This window comes from Bombyx mori, chromosome 22 (genome assembly GCF_030269925.1).
Source record: "Bombyx mori chromosome 22, ASM3026992v2".
Lineage (NCBI taxonomy): Eukaryota > Metazoa > Arthropoda > Insecta > Lepidoptera > Bombycidae > Bombyx > Bombyx mori.
The window spans coordinates 11,815,742-11,836,673 of NC_085128.1; the positions used below are offsets into that span (position 1 = coordinate 11,815,742).

A 20,932-nucleotide genomic window follows, 5' to 3' on the forward strand; every position below is an offset into this window, starting at 1 on the left:
TGGTAATGGGCCGGGAATACGTGTTGCAGAACCGATGGCCGATGGAGCAGACGTGTTCTGGACTGGAGACCACGTATCGGTAAGCGCAGCGTTGGACGTCCCCTTGCCCGTTGGACCGATGACTTGCGGCGATATGCTGGGAAATATTGGATGCGGAAGGCGGAGGATCGTTCATTGTGGCGGACTATGGGATAGGCCTACACCCAGCAGTGGAGAGATACAGGTTGATGATGATGGCCGAGAAGGCACAATTATTAACACCATCGACAAACATTGTAAGGGCGAATAGGGTGATCGAGCTAAGAGAAATACTGAGTACACCAATCACGTTTGTTGTTTTAGAACAACATAAAAATCTTCTCTTGACGTTAGCAAACGAAAACGAATGACAGTTCTTAGGACGGAAGCACCGCTCTTCAAGAAAGCTGGTTGGTCAGTGTGATGTCGTCTACGCACCTCCATCAGCTAGGCTCTGTCGTAGCACGAAGTGAGCCGAGTCCCGATGATACCGCAATCGTGCTGCCATCTCTCGGGAATCGTGCTGCGTTTCGTTTAGCTACCAAAGTAATTACCGCCTCTGACATAATAATATATTATGTTTCGTATATTATGATATTCAAACATTTTTCATCAAAACGATGATCCTTCTATTCATGTCCGTCAATAAAATAATAATATGTATTTATAACCATTGACACCACGCACCCCACGATATTTTTACAATAAATTTATTTTCTATTTTTTATAAAGACTATTTTATATTTTTAGTTGCATCTTCTATAAAAGCGTGTTTTTTTTTTTATTTAAGGTACTAAAATCACGCTTTTTAACCGTCTTCAAAAGAGGAAGTTATCAATTCGACCACCATTTTTTTATCTATGTATGTTCACTGATTTCTCGAAAATGCTTGAACCGATTCTAATAATATTTTTTCTATTTTTTTGTTCGAAAGGGTAGACTTCCCGAATGATCCTGTATTCATCAAGATCTGATGATGGGATCCTCGAGAAAGCCAGAAAAATCTATAATTTTTAATGTGTAGTGAAGTGAGAGAAAATGTCTTTAAAATTAAATACTTGTAATGCATAACGTATTTATTTGAATAGGGACTAATATCATCTTCATAAAATTATCTTCACATATAATGCTTTATTTTGGAACAAATTTGTTTAGCATAAAAAAGGTTATAGTGAGCCAACCTTAAAATATAGAGATATGCTGTCACAGACTTTTTTTTAACTTTTAAAGGGGAACAATTCTGTCATACATTATTTTAGCAAAACTTTAACCGTTTTCGCAACGCACGCAGCGGAAGCTCTCAAAAGGGAACAAAAAACCCGATTTTGAAACATTCTTTATTGGTGTTCCACTTGTACTGGTCTCAGCGTGATGTTATATAGCCTATAGCCCTCCTCAAAAAATGAGTTATATTATAACATTGCAATAATTTTTCAAATCGGACGAGTAGTTCCTGCGATTAGCGCGTTCAACAAACAAACAAACTCTTCAGCTTTATAATATTAGTATAGATAATAAATTTTAACTACTGTAAACATTAGTTAGCTTAGATTTCATTGCAAGTTGAAAAGACCTAAAATTAGATTTTACTGGTGGTAGGACCTCTTGTGAGTCCGCACGGGTAGGTACCACCGCCCTGCCTATTTCTGCCGTGAAGCAGTAATGCGTTTCGGTTTGAAGGGTGGGCAGCCGTTGTAACTATAATTGAGACCTTAGAACTTATATCTCAAGGTGGGTGGCGCATTTACGTTGTAGATGTCTATGGGCTCCAGTAACCACTTAACACCAGGTGGGCTGTGAGATCGTCCACTCACCTAAGCAATAAAAAATAAAAAAATAGTTACATTTTAAATTTATTAATTAATTTACAATTTAATTAAGTGACAGGTGCTACCAGATTATAAGCAAAGAAACACTAAAACTTGAAACAAATCTTTATTAAGCTTCTATTATAATTTATATTTATAATTCAGCCATAGTAAACACCAGCCATAAGCAATGCTTTCGGAGTGGCATCCAGGACGTTGTTGATTATGGAAAAGGCAAATGGACGATTAATCTCAACAGCTATCAGTTTGTCTGAACAAACTTCTTCTGCCTTATTGGGTTTCTTCACTTCATCTGGAAATATAGATATACTATAAATATTTGACGTGACTTAAGTATTTCAATTATAAATTAATAATGTTTTTTCAGTTTGTAACAAGAGAAACCTAAACGAATTTCCAAAACACATTACCCCTCACTGCTTAGATTACAAGTCATTAATGTCAGATCTCCCGGATCCATTCTCGGTGCTTTCTTCCAGCACTGGGCACCGCCCTTGTCGAATTTGTCGATTACGATGAAGAGTTCGACAAGCAAACTAACCCATAGACAAAACCCTATGAGTTTCTAGCTGGGTTTTGTCAGTAGGACGCGATTCCGATCGTGTGGTAGATTCAGCGAAGCGCTGCTCTTGCTAGGGCTCACCTACTCGTTCACGCTTAGCTGGAATAACTTCTTAGGCTACCGGCGATTAAGCAGGGAAACGATATTGAGATTGTTTTCGACATCCGACAGTATTTTTATTATCTTTTGTTTTGTCTTCGAAGTTTTCGTTAATATTCTGCTTAATTTATATTATTTTACTTTTTTTTATTTGACCCCATAGACATCTACAACGTAAATGCCGCCACCTATCTTGAGATAATAGTTTTAAGGTCTCAGTTTTTACAGTACAACGGCTGCCCCACACTTCAAACCGAAACGCATTACTGCTTCACGGCAGAAACAGGCAAGGTTGTGGTACCTACCCGTGCGGACTCACAAAATGACCTACCGCCAGTAATTATGAAAATTATAATTTTACGGGTTTTTATTTTTATTACACGATGTTATTCCTTCACCGTGGAAGTCATCGTGAACATTTGTTAAGTGCGTATTTCCTCAGAAAAAATGGCTAAAAAAAACAAAGCCGCTGCCTGCTGCTCAGGATTCTCCAAACCTTGGATGAACAGGGTAATATTACAGCACTTATGAAACAACGTGAAGGGAAATTCCCTGAAAACCCACTATAATAGAAAAAAGTGTCTCTAGGTAGTATGGATGATTCTTGTTTCGGTGGCGGGTGGTGCGATGATAAAAACGAGATGACGGTATCATCTTAAATGATTTCAGATTTCTCCATTGAACGTTGTTGTTAGAAAGGGTTCTTTAAAATAAAGTCAACTGTTAAAGAGTAAACTACAAGAACGGTTTCTTTTTTCTGTGAAAGTCACATAAAATTAATTAAGCAACTGTAGGTACATACCGAAACTATTTTCTTTAATTATTTTATCAACAAGATAGGTATCGGTCAAGAAACTTTTGATTACACCGGGCTCACAGTTCTTGGTCACACCGGAGAGCTGGGCACGTTTTTTATCAAACAATATGTCCAAGTTTTGTATCTGAAACGTTGGGTTCAAATTGAGAATCACGCTTACAATAAGAACATATTTGTATATAAATAAAACATTTAGGTCTGTGTTTGTCTTTTATGGGCTTCTGAATAAATCAATCCGATTGTGACGAAATTTGATGCGGTTGTCGTTGGCATTTCCAGAATTGCTTGTCATATTACCATTAACGTATGATAGTGAGATGTGGTCAGATGGTTTTTTCAATAAATCGATGTTTCTCATACAATTAGCGATATTCCCAACGGAAGCCCAATGATGCGGTACAAAATAATTTTAGGTTTTTTTTTTCAAATTCGTCAATTATACAGTTAATTAGTATAAAGAGATAAGAGCATTAATTAGCAAATATTTAAAATAGAAGATTTAACATAATTTGAATCTTATCACACCGCTTTGAGGGCCTTCGTAATGTCCAGTTGAGTTAATATCTCTCCAAGGGGCAGATGTAGCTCCACGCATTTATATTCTTGGAATGGACTGATTTGTGTGAAAACTTCGGCATTCGAACTTCTGAACTTCTGTATGAGCTTAGATAATCCATTGATCTCATCAGGGAGAATTATGAATAGTGTCAAGTCGCCTCCCTTGAGGGATATGCTGATGAACTGGAAAAAAATTATATGTGAAGGAACAATCTCTAAAATCTTAATTTTCTGAGCGCATATGGTTTTGTTTTTTTGTATTTCCATGTAATTTTTTTATATTTAATGGACTGAGTTTGGCTCTCTTCAGTTGAAGAAGTGCTTGCTGTGGACTATGCTTAAATCTTGCTTCTGTCTGTAACTTGTCTCGAATGGTTTAGTTTACAAAGAGTGTTCCATAGTGCTCTCAGAATTAGTTCGAAAGCTAACCTCTCTTGAATGGAATTTTAACATTTTCTAATCTGTCTTATGCACTGACACTACCCGTCCACAGAGTACTGGACTGGGAAGAAGGACCTTTTTGTCGTGGTATCGCAATTACATGGACTATTCCTACAACCTTCAACGAGTATTGGAATTGTTAGGGTTGACACAGAATTTCCCGAGCGCTATGACATGTCCTTCTTCAAAGGAAGCTTGCGGAGAGTACTCAGAGGTAGACAGGACTTGGCTCTGCCCCTAGTATTTGATGACGTCCATAAGCGGCGGTAACCACTCGCTATCAGGTGGGCCGCATGCTTGTCGGTCTTCAAAGGCAATAAAAAAGTCCATAAGTGACAGTAGACGCTAACCCCTTAGTTGGGCCGATATTCGTCAGCTTCTATAGAAATTAAAAAACAAAATAACTACTCGTCCTTGCTAATTGAAACCATTGTAATTCTTTAAGCTTTGTAGTTAATTTTTTATTTACGAGAACATGTATCCACCATTATAATCAGCTTAGATCTCAAATGAGGAAAAGAAATAAAAATAAACACTAACCTGTGCATCATATTCAGGAACTTTGGCATACTTTACGATTGCCTTTCCGACCAAAGCAGGTGTCTTTATCTTTTTCTTAGCGTTCAAATAGAAATCAATTGTTTTCACTTTCGTTGGATTGAACCCAGTATTGTAGTCAAGCTGAAATTTGTGAAATGATGTTATGAAAACACAAAAAAAGTAAAACTTAATCGGACACTAAACAGGTGAATGTCGTCGTGGCCTTAGATAAGATGTTCAGTACTCGTATCGAGTGATGTGATTCAGGTCGGGGTTAAAATCCCGGAAGTACATAGACAATTTTCTAAGGAAATACATACATACCTAATTCAGGTACCTCCACGATGAAAGAATAACATCGTGTAGAAAACAAAAACCATAAAATTTATTAGTTCCTGTAGTTGAGTATTATGAGTATAAGGCCGCACAGATGGGTACTATCACTCTACCTTTTTCTTCAGTGAAACACTAAGCATTCCGACCTGAAGGTGGGGCAGCTTTTCAGTGCGCAATCTCAGTTTTATAGTAATAAAACTGAGATTTTAAACTGATTTTTCAAGGTGTTCGGCGATATTTACGTTTTTGATGTTCATGGGCTTAGGTAACCGCTTAACTCCAGATGGGCCGTCAGGTTTTTTGCCTATCCGAGCGCTAAAAAATTCACCATAACATAACGATAAAAACATAACAATAAAATTGACACTCCGGTTTAAAGATGAGTAACGGCAGTATCTCTTTGATGTCTACAGACGTAGTCAATATCAAGTGAGCCCTGGGTTCCTCTGTCAATTTACAGCAATAAAATAAAAATAATAAAAATCCTTCCTCTCCCTTAATATTACCTCTAAATCTAGAGAACCAACTACAATGAAGCCATCGCCACCCTTGAATATGCTTGGATCAACTAAATCTGTGGTTCCATATTCGTCGAATTCTTCTTCGACCTAAAAAAAAACTCATATTGTGGTGTTTGATTTGTAAAAAAAAAAGCACTTACTTCTTTACAACCATACCTTTCGTTGAAAACCAACATACCTTCGACGCATAAATAATATTTTTACTGCAAATATACATATTATATACATTAAGAAAGTTGTGTCTAAGCTACAAATTAGTCAAGACAATTCTTATTATTTTTATTTAAGACATAAAATGAATCTAGATCTTGCGGAGTACATGATTTATTCTGTTTTTTTTTTTCGATCACTGAGCGAACACTAGTAAGTATACACAGCATACCTTTTTCTCCTATGCTTGCCAAGGACTTTTATTGTTGATTGCTTATCGAGTTCATGCTATATAAAACCAAACAAAAATATTGGAAACAAGCTACTATTTCCCCATCTTGACAAGTAAAAATGTTAACAGCACAAGAAAATGTTAAGCCTACGTAAATCTATAGGTACTAGTGGTCCCGCAGTAGTCGAAATTCGCCTATAATTAATTGGAATTGTAAGTTTGTACACGTTGTTTTATACTTTAATAATCACAAATTTCGCCAAGACTACACTGTATAAAATATTAACAACAATATTTAATCTATTCTCAATTTGATAACAGACGCCAAGAACAAAAGTTTGACAATAAATAGTATGCATGCGTGTGTGCGTCAAATACATGGTATGTAGTGTATGTAATGTTTTCTTTATTAATTTAATGTATCTTTTATGCATTATTTTGAAAAATTATTAGCATTGTGCACTTCTTCTCTATATTCTCTATAAGTGTGCAAAATTTCATACTCCTCCGTCCGCGCAATTTTCGTAAAAAGGGATACAAAGTTTTTGCTTCACGTATTAATATATAGATTGGTGATTATATTTTTATCAACACTATTACCGACGATATTTTTACAACAAATTAGTTACTTGCAAAAAGACTGCAAATGGAGGAACTTAGGAACTTATCTGCTGGAAGATACATACCCACTCATTTATTTCTTTGGCCGCTTTCTGTGGTCTATCGAAGTCTACATTTCCTGTTTTCCCTTTGAAGTACTGCGAATAGGTTTTCTTGAAAGCCGGACAAAATTGGTCTTCGTCATCGGCGTATATTTTCGATGTGTACCTGAGTGGAATATCACTGTCAAATGTCCTTTCGTTTCCTATTTTGAAACTCCTCTTCACCTAATAACAAATTCAAATTTACAGTTAATAAAAAAACTAAGGTTCATATCTCGTAGTGTCATAATATGTGATAAAAAAAAAATTGTTTTTATTGCTTAGGCGGGTGGACGAGCTCACGACCCACCAGGTGTTAAGTGGATACCGGAGCCCGTAGACATCTACAACATAAAAGCCGCCACCTACCATGAGATATAAGTTCTAAGGTCTCAGAATAGTTAAAACGGCTGCCCCACCCTTCAAACCGAAACGCATTACTGCTTCATGGCAGAAATAGACAGGGCGGTGTTACCTACCCGTGTGGACTCAAGAGGTCCTACCACCAGTAATTACGCAAATTATAATTTTACGGGTTTGATTTTTACTACACAATGTTATTCCTTCACCGTGGAAGTAAATCGTGAACATTTGTTAAGTACATATTTTATTAGAAAAATTGGTACCCGCTAGCGGGATTCGAACACCGGTGCATCGCTTTATACGAATGCACCGGACGTCTTATCCTTTAGGCCACGACGTCTTTTTTTGTGTATTTTTTCGCATTTACAGCGTAGCTACAGTGTACATTAAACCGATATACTTTTATCTTAATCCTACAGGCCTTTTACCACTCTAGACACCAAATCCGTAACACGAAATTATGAAACTTTTTGTTTTTCATATGTCCTACCAGAGGCTGGTATAATGTGGTACAATATAATATAATATACATATATACATCTACATACATCAGTACTATTCTTCAATCCCACTATATCTGTGATAGTTTCAAAAGTTTCTCCTTTGGAATATAAAACAAGCTGCCCCAAAATGTTGAAAATGGGCACGGATGTTACAGCGAGAGATTTTCCTGGATAATATTTTTGAAGTTCCTGTAAAAATATATAATATTTTAAACACCGCCAAGACTTAAACTCTATTGTAGTTCAATGTAATATTTATGTCTTCAGTTAGTTTAATTAAAAAGTTTATTAAAAGTATTTAAATAATTAATTTTATTTTTCCATATGTCGCACAAACTACTTGTAGATATTTCAATTTGATAGGCAGATATTTTAATGCATGCTCAAAATATATTAGGTTTCATGGTCACAGAAGACGAGACACTAAAGACAAAGAAATATTGAAAATATTAAAAAGTTGACGATAATCGAACCGTATAAATGATTTCGAACATATCGTCGATGTGTGAAAAGTTACATAAGAAATTACTACGATAATAATATCTTGATGAATATCTTAGGAATGATTGGATCACTTGAACAGACAACGTATATTACAATACAATTCCCAACATAATATTTGACTGATATGATACTATGTATAAGAAATTTTAAGTACTACACTTACAAAAAACAGGTTCCTCGTTAACTCATTACTATTTGCAGCAAGCCAGTTGCTTATATTTGCGTTTGGATTCTTATCTAAAAACATAAGAGAATCGTAATATATTGCTAAGTAATAGCTGATAAATTATACGCTTTCACCGACAGGCAGGGAGGCACGGGAATCGTGGTATTAAAAAAAAATCGCACGGCATACATTTCTAGTGGTAAGGCGTATTGTCAATCGTCTTGCCAAATTCTACAAATAAGTAGTCTCGCGTTCTGTTTTGATGGGTTGGGATAATTCATATACAAATGAAGCTTTGACTCCGGGTCCCAAAGTGGGTGGCGATATTCACCTTGTATTGTCTATCGGCTTTTAATATCGCATAGACTTAAAGAGCTTCCTGAAACCCAATTCTATAAAAAAATTATGTACGAGTATGTAGCAATAACAAAAATTAAGAATGGAACACGTTTTGATCCAGGCATGTGTAAACTTTAACAAATAAATTAAATAAATTTTAACTACAAACCTTCTATGAATGCGGCAGTTAACAACCCAAATAAGGAACACAAACAACTCAACAAGGACTTCTTCATTGTGAAATGTCCCCGCAATTTCTGGAAAACGAATTGTTAAAACTTCACTTATATAAAACCAATTTTAATTAATTCTCTTTGTTTAATTCAAAGATAAAATCGAATAATGTAACGTACTTAATTAAAAACAATAAAATTTATTGAGTCGTAATCGTTGTTGAGGGTTTTCTAAAACATGTTAGAAAACGTGACGCGTAAATGGATCTTCGCTAGAGTGTCCTTTACGAGTTCCATCTTGGATGGGATCGGACACTTGGGCAGAGTGGCGAAGGATTTCTGAATGCTGTTCGATTCCCATTATTCTTAATGTTAGTTTTCCTCGAATTAACCTATGGAATTCACAAAATTGGATGAATTGGAAATAAAATTATTATGTTTGCCTATTAAATTGAATCTAAACTGTGATCTTGCTGTTTTCTTGAAATAATAAAGAAATTTTATGGATTTTCATTCACCCAACGTAGTATTTTTTTTTCTTATTACTTAGCTTGGACGAGCTCACGGCCCACCTGGTATTAAGCCACCTGGCTTACAAAATAAATGCCGCCACCTACCTTGACTCTCTGAAGTCTGAAAATATGTCAGTTATTGAAAGACAATGTAGCTAGCATACTTGGTGCTTTTTAAATATTCTTTTAACTTATTGTTTCTTATAATTTATTGTGAAATCTTATGTAATAGACAAGGCTACATGAGGCTTTATTATTTACAAATTGTTTTTCACAAATTGATGTCATTGTTGTTTAAGTTTTGCTTATAATGTGTATCTTTTTATAAGTGTTATTTTAATACGGGTATCTGGATAACAACATTTTATTATTTTTCATGATTATTACATACTCATTATAAAATTGTTTGAAGCTCTCTTGACCATAAAGGCAAGGTACCTAAAGTACTCGTATCCTAGAAATAAGTCTGGGAATATGCGATCGAGTTAAGAATCACAGTAGGTAGACGTCAGCTTGGCACTTCTAATGTCTAAAAGTGAAGTACACCATTCCCCATCATGTAGAGTTTCAACATTATGACAGACGACTTTATATAGTGCTGGAGCATGAAACAAATCCACATAGGAATTGAAATGAAATAGGACCATTATATTATACTGTTTTTGAACTCTAAATATTTATTTTTGCAGTCCAGACTTAGCCAATAATCTTATGCAGTTGCGACTTTAATTTTATTTCTCAAAACGAGCGTAGATATTCATATTGTTACATCCCTCGGATAGTCGGAGCAATGTCTGTGAAATAAATGAAAAAATTTTCAAGCATTAGAACTTTTCAGAAATATCTCGTCAATTCGAGTAGGTATTGCGAGAAATGTCGGAAAGATTCTACTTCGTTTTTTACGACTTTGGCAGGTCGGTCCAGTCCAATTAGGACTAAAATGAGAGTGGGTAACGGAGAAGTCTAGCTCGTAGCTTAAAGAGTATTAGCAATGGAAGCGAAGTTAATAATGCGAAAACGTATAGTGTATCATTGTATAATAGTACTTTGTAGTAAATTGTTAATGGCGTTGAGACCTGTGAATGTCAACGGAATAATTTTTAAATAAATGTCATTTGGATAAATCAGTACACTGTTATATCAAGGCGCAAGCCTATTTTCTAAAGGTCTATGTACGATTGTATGGAAATAGTGCTAGTTTTGACGCGTAAAAATCATTAAGATGCAATCTTTCACAGTCACTGTCGGGTGCAGTCTATGAGGAAATATTCAATAGATTCTTAGAGAGTGCAGGAGACTAGCTCTATAGGCTAATTGCCTGTAGGTTGCACTGCCTCGTATAGCATTAGTAAAAAGAGTAGTTAAAACTGCAATGAAACTGATCGATAACCTACTAAATTTATGTTATCCTTTAACAAAATACGAAAACGTTAGAATTATTTTATTACCTTTCACTTCCTGTAGTTAAAGTAAATTTTGGTAAATTAAGTCACTAGAGGTATTTATTATTCGATATTGTACTTCAGAAAACAGACGCTGATAAAATTAAAATTTTAAAATAAATTTACCACATTTGTAGTATTAATTTAAACACTCTGCAATATCCCTGCCAAATTTTAATGTTTTCTGGGATACGATGAATTTAGAATTATGTAAGTGACGGACCGATTAGACTGTTGATATTCCAATATGGCGTCAAATAACCTCAAATTCCAAAAAGAATGATATACCGTGAAATCTGATGAAAAGTTTTATTTGTATTAATATAATAATAATTTGGTTTTATTCGTATTTAAATATAATAATATGGAACTTCTCCATACAAATTTCAACATCGCTTGCATCTCCCGGAGCATCGAATTTCGTGAAGAATAATATTGTTTAATATAATTATAATACCTACAATTCTTCATACCGAGAAGGAAGTTGCAAGGAAAATATGATCACGCAAAATACATAAAATAGCAGCCACTACATTACACTTGCTAATGATGTCTGTGCGGTTTTGAAAATCATTCTTCCTATTTCTGCCGCAAACCAGTCATCCATTGCGATTTGAAGTGTGAGGCTCCCTAAAACATACCGCTTAGGTTACAAATAATTTGGTAGGCAGCGGCTTGGGTCTGCCCCTGGCATTGCTGAAGTCCATGGGCGACGGTAACCACTCACCATCGGATGGGCCGTATGCTCGTCTGCCTACAATAAATGCTGCAATAAAAAAATTATAATGTCAGATTCACTGCATCCATAATACATCTAAGTCTTAGAATGATCTCACGGTGGATGACGGTACAATACTTGAGTGTAATAAAGAACAGTATAAATATGAACTTTTTTTACTATTTTTTTATTGCTTAGATGGGTGGACGAGCTCACAGCCCATCTGGTGTTAAGTGGGTACTGGAGCCCACAAACGTCTACAACATAAAGGTTCTAAGGTCTCAGTAAAGTTACAACGGCTGCCCCAGCCTTCAAACCGAAACGCATTATTGCTTCACGGCAGAAATAGGCAGGGTGGTGGTACCTACCCGTGCGGACTCACATGTATGGGGTAGATTCCACTGCGAGTGATAATTAATTTGAAAAGGATGATAGTGGAGGGAGTTCTTATGGTTGCGTTTCAGCATGGAATTTCTGAAATGCTCGGGGTGTTTTTTAATTTGGCTTATATTTCATTCAATTTTAGTTTGTTGCTAGATACCGGCTTACTGTTTCACAGTAATGCGTTTCGGTTTGTAGGGTGAAGAACTCATATTTTAAGGTGGGTGGCGGCATTTACGTTGTAGATGTGTATATGGGCTCCAGTAACCACTTAACACCAGGTGGTATGTGAAGCTCGACAACCCGTCTAAGCAATAATTAAAAAAAATTATGATCCTATATTCATGTCTGACAATAAAATATATATTTACAACCATTGACACTACCATGACACATTCATGTCCAAAATTGAAATAAAGAAAATATCTTTTGAAGAAAAAGTAGTTACATACATTTTGATGCATCCTTTACAACAAGATCCCAAAACTTTCTACTACTACCCATACGTAATAAATAATATGTGCGGTTAAGAATGAAGGAAAAATTCAGTGAACTCAAAGTTTATGATTACCTACGAGACCGCGATCAGAGACCAGGGAATGAGGTTCAAACAGTTTCATGTTATCATGCTATTGAAGTTTTCTGAAGCACAAATAAAGAAAATTTTGATTGGTTCTTGTTTATTTTTGTATACCTCATTTATTAGAGATATAAAAATGAATTGCTGTTCGTTAGTCTCGCTAAAACTCGAGAAAGACTGGACCGATTTGGCTAATTTTGGTCTTGAATTATTTGTGGAAGTCCAGAGAAGGTTTAAAAGGTAGATACATATGAAAATGCTCGGCATGAAATAAAAATAAAAAAATTGTTTTTTCTTTGATGTGTCCTGCGTCGGACGGATTCCTTTTGTTTGTTTTAAGTTTATTTTATATAAAAGCTTAGGTCTTTTATCGATTGAGGCACTACGAAGTCTGCCTGGTCAGCTAGTTTTATATAAAACCTTCATTATTTTCAACCATATGGATGTTTAATTGGAAATGTCCCGAGCCACTTATCACTTAGGAACATGGCGAATCTAGTGATTACTGATTACTGATACGGAGTTGTCGAACATCAATTTGAAGAATTATGCCAAGGACAATAGATATATACTACTTTATTTGTTTAAATACTCGACTACATAGCACGATGATTCTTTAGATTTAAATAAACTAGAGACACAACGTATAGTTTGTTTTGTAATATATCACATTCAGAGAGTACATGCTATATGCGGCCTGGAATCTATGGAATTCAATGATGTTATCTTTGTTGATATACAAGCATTCTTCTTTTATGGCTATCTGACGGAGAAAACGATTAAGATTAAATTTGCAATATAGATATATACCAGTAGATAAAAATTCAGCTTGAGAAAGGAAAGAAAACAACCAAATGAATACAATTTTCTTCAATCACAAATTATGATTTCTTGGGATTTTTTTTTTTAAATTTCATTGGACATACCGGCGTTTGATGCAGTGGTAACTAACTTATTAAACTAATCAATTCAATAATTAATTTAAATTAATCAATTTTAACTATTGTAAACATTAGGTAGTTTAGATTTCACTGTAGGTTGAAAAAAAAGCCAAGAATTCGTTAAATTTTAAATTCATTTATTGATTTACAATTTAATTAATTCACAAGTGCTACCAGATTTTAAGCAAATACACACTAAACCTTGAAACAAATCTTTATTAAGCTTCTATTATAATTTATTCAGCCATAGTAAACACCAGCAATAAGCAATGCTTTCGGAGTGGTATCCAAGACGTTGTTGATTACGGAAAATGCGAATGGACGATTAATCTCAACAGTGATCAGTTTGTCTTTGCCTGGACAAACTTCTTCTACCTTATTGGGTTTCTTCACTTCATCTGAAAATATAGATATACCATAAATAGTTGTCGTGATAATACTTAAGGTATTTTAATTATAAATTAATAATATAGTTTCAGTTTTTAACAAGAGAAACCTAGGTGCACAACGAATTTCCAAAACGCATTACCCCTGACCGCTTAGGTTACAAGTCATTTAAAATTTCAGATTCACTGGATCCATTCTCGGTGCTTTTAGGTTCTTTCAGAACCGGTCACTGCCCTCATCAAACTCGTCGATTACCACAAAGAGGTCCACGAGCTAACCAACCTATAGACAAAGCCCTCTGAGGTTTCTCGCCGGATCTTCTCAGTGGGACGCGATTCCATCGTACGGTGGATTCAGCGAAGCACTGCTATTGCTAGGGCTTGTGTTAGCAAATTCCCTCAAGTTGAGCCCGTGAGCTCACCTACCAAACCGCGCTTAACTGGATGGGTAGGTGATGGACTGGAATAGCTTCTTAAACCATCAGTGATTAGGTAGGGAAACGCTATTAAGATTATTTTTGAAATTTGAATAGCGATAGCAGTCAAAACTAAATATTCTTTCGATTATCATTTGTTTCATCTTCGGTCAATATTTTGTTTATTTTACTTCCAATCTTTTTTAATAATTTGCACTAGTAATTTTGTTTCTATATTTCTGACGATTCTATTACTGTGCACATAATCTCAGCGTATCCTTATTTCCGTATTCGTGTTTAAACGATATAATCCTCGTATGTTAGTTAATACGCTGAATAGATTATAATATACGAAATAGTCTCAATAACGACAATCATAGTTTGCGAGATGCCTCCTGTCAGTTTGAGTTCATATTAAATATTAGTAATATATTATTATATTCATGCCAACAGAATGTCAATCTTAGAACTAAGCTCAGATATCTAAATAATCTAGATATTTAAGCTTAGTTCTTAGAAAATCGATTTCATGTTACCAAACGTTAATTTTCAAAAGAGCTATGCGTGTGGAAGTCACGTAAAATTAATTATGCAATTGTAAGGTTGCAGGTACATACCGAAACTATTTTCTTTAATTATTTTGTCAACAAGATAGGTTTCGGTCAAGAAACTTTTGATTACACCGGGCTCACAGTTGTTGGTCACACCACAGAGCTGGGCCCGTTTTTTGTCAAACAAAATGTCCAAGTCCTGTATCTGAAACGTTTATTTCAAATTGATAATACATAAGAGATATACATATATAAATAAATATATCCTTCATAATGTATACATATATATAATAAATAAAACATGTAGGTTTGTGTTTGTCTTTTTTGGCTTTCTGGATAAATCAATCCGACGGACGAGCTCACGGCCCACCTGGTGTTAAGTGGTTACCGGAGCCCATTGACACAATGACGTAAATGCCGCCACCCACCTCGAGACATAAGTAAGGTCTCAGTTTTTACAATACAATGGCTGCCCCACCCTTCAAGCCGAAACACGTTAATTATTGTTTCACGGCAGAAATAGGCAGGGTAGTGGTACCTACCCGTGCGAACTCACAAGAGGTTCTACCACCAGTAATTATGCAAATTGTATTTTTGCGGGTTTCATTTTTATTACATGATATTATTCCTTCACTGCGGAAGTCAATCGTGAAATATTGCCAAGTAAGTACTTCATTAGAAAAAATGGTACCCGCCTGCGTTACATCGCTTTGATACGATTGCACAAGGCGTCTTATCCTTTAGGCCACGATGATTTCAAATCATTAATTAAGTTCAAAGTTTTAAAATAATTTTAAAAATATCACACCTTTTTGAGGGCCTCCGTAATGTCACCTTGAGTCAGTATTTGTCCAAGGGGCATTTGTAGTTCGACGCATTTATATTCCAGGTATGGACTGATTTTATTGTAAACGTCAGTTTTCAAACTTTTGAATTTCTGTGTGAGCTTATATAATCCATTGACCTCATCGGGAAGAATTGCGAATAGTGTGAAGTCACCTCCCTTGAGCGATATGCTGATGAACTAAAAAAAATGTGAATGAAAAATTACTTATTATAAATATTAGGTCCTTACACATGAAACTAGCGTTTTGGCGTATTCCGAATTCAAATTTCTAAATTCATTTAGCTGGTACATTTGAGTTTTGAAAACATTCATTCATTTGTTTTTTCCTCATTGTCTTTAGCTATTGTATAGCTTCTATTGCAGGCTTTGAGCACGGCGACCGAACCAAGAAATTCCATAACGAAAATAAAACCTAACACCCCCGGCTCCGCCTACCACGTAGCGCATGTTCAATGCATTCACACGTTGCGCTTGTGTAGTGTTTGTGAATAAGCGCGCGTGACTTGATGTGACGTGCGTGCGCATCATGCAAAGTATGTCCATCTCTCTCTCGCGGTCTAGCATAAGCTCATAAGCTTATAAGCTCCTAGGAGTGTGAAGGGGATAGTTAATGGTTTGCTTTTATTAATGTTTATAAATATAGCGTGGTCTTATTTTATTATTGTTTTAATATTAAACTATTATTGTCCAATTATAATTGCATAAGTTGATAAAAAATGCTATGCAATAGCTTTACCGCGGCAGTCCCCGAGTGCCACACGTGTTTTTTTCTTTGGCGCCAATTATTACCGCATCATGGAAAACATAGAATATCGATACATTTACGGGTACGACTTTTATCGTGACACCAGTGCTGCAGAAACAGTTCGACGGATTAATGATGTGTATGACGCTGGTGTCGCAAAAGAAAGCACGAGACGTTTTCGTTCTGGAAATTTTAAGCCTCAGAACCAACGCCGTGAACGGCCGGAGACCAAAGTTGAAAATGAGGAATGAAAGGCTATTGTGGAAGCAGATATGCTATGTAAGGACCAATATTAATTTTCTGGGCCCATATGTTTTTTTATTCCGATGTCCTTTTTTATTATTTAATATACTTAATTTGGCTATGATTCTAGTTCGTCTGTAGATTGTGATTAAGCCATACTTTTCTCTGTAACTTGTCTCGAATGGTTTATAGAGAGAGTTCTGTAGTGCTGTCAAAAATAATCCGAAAGCTGCCTTCTCCTGAATGGGTTTCCAACATTTTCTGATCTATCTTATGCACTGTCCTTATTATACCGTCCACTGAGTACTTCTATGTATTTTATTGCTGTTTTTATTACTGCATGTTGATAATTCCGGTTTAAATCGCTGTAAATCTTTAAGCTGTTTATTTTTCAATTTATTTACGAGAACAATTACCGATTTTAAGCGTGGCGCAATTTAAATCTACAGTAAAAAAATATAGCTAAAAATAAAGACTAACCTGTGCATCGTATTCCGAAACCTTGGCATACTTTACGATTGCCTTTCCGACCAAAGCAGGTGTCTTTACCTTTTTCTTAGCGTTTAAATAGAAATCCATTGTTTTCACTTTCGTTGGATTGAGCCCAGTATTGTAGTCAAGCTGAAATTTTTGAAACTATGTTAAATATGTAAACAGGTGAATGTCGTCGTGGCCGAGAGTAATTTGATGTCTACAGACTTCAGTAGTCAACGTCAAGTGAACCTTGGGTTCTTCTGTCAATTTACAGCAATAAAATAAATATTTAAAAAATCCTCTCTTTTAATATTACCTCTAGTTCGAGAGAACCAACTACAACGAAGCCATCGCCCTCCTTAATTACGCTTGTATCAACTAAATCCGCGTTTCCATATTGATCGAAATCTTCTTCGAGCTATAAAAAAACATATTGCCATGTTTGATTCATGAAAAAAATACTAAATCGTTTACAATCATTCTTTTATTGAAAACAAATATAGGTTCGACACTTAAATAATATTTTTACTGCAAATATGTATATTATTTATTTATTTATATATCCATATATATAAATAAAGTTGTATATGAGGTATAAATTAGATAAGACAAAATTGTAAATTACTCTTCTTTACTTCGGTAATGTTAAATTAAAATTAATGTTATTAAGAAGTTTGTTGTAATATCAAAAGCAACACAAATATATTTTAAGACATAAAGGCGGAGTCATTTATATTCTGATTTACACTAGTAAGTGTGCATAGCATACCTTTTTCTACTTTGTTTGTCAAGATTATTTTTTTTGTTAATTGCTTATCGAGTTCATGTTTTATAAAAGTAAACAAAAATATTGGAAAAAAGTTACTTTGTCCCCACCTTGACAATTAAAAACGTCAACAGCATAAGAAAATGTTAAGTATAAATGAACGTAAATCTAGAGGTATCGGTGATTATTGTCAAATTTTACAATTAGTTATTTGTAATGCAATAAGTTATTTGCATAGGAATTTATCTACTGAAGATACATACCCACTTATTTATTTCTTTTGCCGCTTTCTGTGGTCTATCGAAGTCTACATTTCCTGTTTGCCCTTTAAAGTACTTCGAATAGGTTTTCTTGAAAGTCGGACAAAATTGATCTTCGTCATCCGCGTATATTTTCGATGTATATCTGAGTGGAAGTTCACTGTCATCAAATGTCTTTTCGTTTGCCATTTGGAAAGTCCTCTTCACCTAATAACAAATTCAAATTTACAGTTAATAAAAAAATAAAAACTAAGGTTCATATCTCGTAGTGTCATAATATATGATAGATTTTTTTTTTATGAATTACAAAATTTAATGTAAAATAAAAAAAACCAGCAAAAGAGTTATTAAAAGTAACCTGCTCAAAATTAAGTTTTATTAGACTCTGAGGTTTTAGACCATCTTTCTTTCGTTACCATTGAAGGCACATGGATCTACAACGTACCTCATCGGGGTTACTGTGGTGGTGATGCAAACTAAATATCGTATCTCTTCTATTCTGTCAACAAAAATCTATATATATAAAAATGAAATGCTGTTCGTTAGTCTCGCTAAAATTCGAGAACGGCTGGACCGATTTGGCTAATTTTGGTCTTGAATTATTTGTGGAAGTCCAGGGAAGGCTTAAACGGTAGATAAATATGAAAATGCTCGGAATTAAATAAAAATAACAATTTTGTTTTTCCTTTGATGTGTCCCCCGTCGGACGGATTCCTTTCGTCTGTTTTAAGTTTATTTTATACAAATTTTTAGGTCTTTTATTTATCGATTGAGGCACTACGAAGTCTGCCGGGCTAGCTAGTATAATATAAAAAGGAATTTTAAAAGGGATAAAATTCAATCTCCCACCACTAAAAACGGTTAGTTTAATGTGAGCCATCAATATTTTTAAATCATTGAATCTAATATATTAAGGTTCATATCTCGTTATGTCATGTATGTAATAGGTGACTAATAATTTATCATTTTATATTTTGGCCCCAAGCGACGTCACTCACTAGCTGTCAAATCTGTATTAATAGATACCAAACTATGAAATTATGATTTTTTTATTTTTCATATGTCCCACCGGAGGCTGGTTTAATGTGGTACAATCTATACACATCTACGTACCTCAGTACTATTCCTAATTCCCAGTGTATCTGTGATAGCTTCAAAAGTTTCTCCTTTGGAATATAATGCAAGCTGCCCCAAAATGTTCAAAATGGGCACGGATGTTACAGCGAGAGATTTTCCTGGATAATCTTTTTGAAGTTCCTGTAAAAATATAAATTTTTTAAAACACTTCCAAAACTTAAGGTTTAATGTAGTTAAAGATAAGATTTATATCTTCAGTTTGAATGAATGTGTTTTTATTTTTTATTTTGTAGGATATTTTGAAAATGGTATCTTCAATTAAAATTTATAGTAGAGGAGTATGGAAGGAGAAAACATCTTTCGCCGACCCTAGGTTACTGGGAGAAGAGCAGGAGAATAAATGGTATCATTAATTAAAAAGTTTATTAAAAGTATTTAAGTAATTCATTTAATTTTGCCATATCGCATAAACTCAATCGTTAACATTTGATTAGTACATACTTCATTAGAAATATTGGTACCCGCCTGCGGGATTCGAACACCGGTGCATCGCTCATCATGAATGCACTAGACGGACTTCTTATCCTTTAGGCCACGATAGCAAAATTGTGTATTTGACTGATATGATACTTTAAGAAATTTCAAGTGCTACACTTACATAAAACAAGTTCCTTGTCAACTCATTATTATTTTCAGCAAGCCAGTTGCCTATATTTGAATTCGGATATTTATCTAAAAGCATAAGAGAAACATAATATATTGCCAAGTAGTAATTAATAAATTATGCGCCTCCACCGACAGCCAGGGAGGCACAAGAGTTGTGATGATAAGAAGAAACTCGCGGGTGGCTATATTCATATTTTTTGTCTGTGGGCTCTGGTAGCCTTTTAATATAACATAGACTTAAACTGCGCCCTGAAACCCAACTCTATAAAAAAATATTAACAGACTTCGAATCCGATTTTTTCTAAATTTTATATAATATAGTAAACTAAACTAGAAATGACACAAATTATAATAATATAGATGGAACACGTTTTGCTCCAGACCTGTGGTAGAGCATATTAACAAACTTCAATATGCTACTTTAAATCAGGTCTCCATACAACCTTTATCTTTACCTTTTCCCATCTTCAGGAATGGTATTACGTACTAAGCAATCTGATTTTATAATTTTCAAGTCTCGGTCATCCGATCAGGCTGACTACATATTTCTAATTCAAGGTGTAATATGTTACAAATAAATTACATAAACTAATAAATAATAAACAAATTATTATACTATAACTACAAACCTTCTATGAATCCGGCGGCTAGCAACCCAAATAAGGTACACAAACAACTCAACAAGGACTTCTTCATTGTGAAATTTCGCTGCAATTTCTGGAATACGAATTGTTAAAGCTTCACTTATATAAGACCAATTTTAATTAATCTCCTTGTTTAATGTTTAATTTAGAGATAAAATCGAATAATGTAACGTACTGAATGTGCTACTCAATAAAATTTATTTGAATCGTAATAGTTATTTAGGCTTTTTTTAAACATATTAGAAAACGTGATGTTTAGATGGAGCTTTTAATCGGACGCTTGGGCAGAGTGGCGAAGAAGGATTTTTGAATGCGGCTCGATTCCCACTATTCTTAATGTGAGTTTCCCTCGAATCAATCTATGGAATTCAAAAAATTGGTTGAATTGGAAATAAAATTTTATTATATTTGCCTATTTTAATAGAATCTAA

The 20,932-nt window shown here is 34.7% G+C and overlaps 2 protein-coding genes across 2 annotated transcripts; both read right to left on the bottom strand.

The window, feature by feature from the left end:
• Window positions 1-1,857: 1,857 nt before the first annotated feature.
• On the bottom strand, window positions 1,858-8,918 carry serpin-23 (serine protease inhibitor 23). Its single transcript, NM_001146244.1, has 9 exons — window positions 8,849-8,918; window positions 8,338-8,411; window positions 7,716-7,859; window positions 6,790-6,990; window positions 5,707-5,808; window positions 4,865-5,005; window positions 3,851-4,066; window positions 3,311-3,449; window positions 1,858-2,139 (listed from the first exon to the last, which is right to left on the bottom strand). The coding sequence occupies exons 1-9, from the start codon at window positions 8,913-8,915 to the stop codon at window positions 1,988-1,990; spliced, it is 1,236 nt and encodes a 411-aa protein (NP_001139716.1). The 5' UTR covers window positions 8,916-8,918; the 3' UTR covers window positions 1,858-1,987.
• Window positions 8,919-13,542: 4,624 nt separating this feature from the next.
• Window positions 13,543-20,556, bottom strand: serpin-19 (serine protease inhibitor 19). The gene is given in 9 exon segments (NM_001146240.1): window positions 13,543-13,824; window positions 14,846-14,984; window positions 15,588-15,803; window positions 17,095-17,235; window positions 17,405-17,506; window positions 18,118-18,321; window positions 19,228-19,371; window positions 19,850-19,923; window positions 20,487-20,556. Coding segments are annotated over 9 exon segments (1,245 nt in total). The 5' UTR covers window positions 20,554-20,556; the 3' UTR covers window positions 13,543-13,666.
• Between the last annotated feature and the right edge of the window lie 376 nt (window positions 20,557-20,932).

Excerpts from the sequence above, each read along its gene's own strand:
- serpin-23 (NM_001146244.1), bottom strand. The coding sequence starts at position 8,915 with ATGAAGAAGTCCTTGTTGAGTTGTTTGTGTTCCTTATTTGGGTTGTTA. Across the intron at positions 8,412-8,848 it reads AACTGCCGCATTCATAGAAG|ATAAGAATCCAAACGCAAAT; the intron begins GTTTGTAGTTAA and ends TTATGTTTTTAG. Across the intron at positions 7,860-8,337 it reads TAACGAGGAACCTGTTTTTT|GAACTTCAAAAATATTATCC; the intron begins GTAAGTGTAGTA and ends ATATTTTTACAG.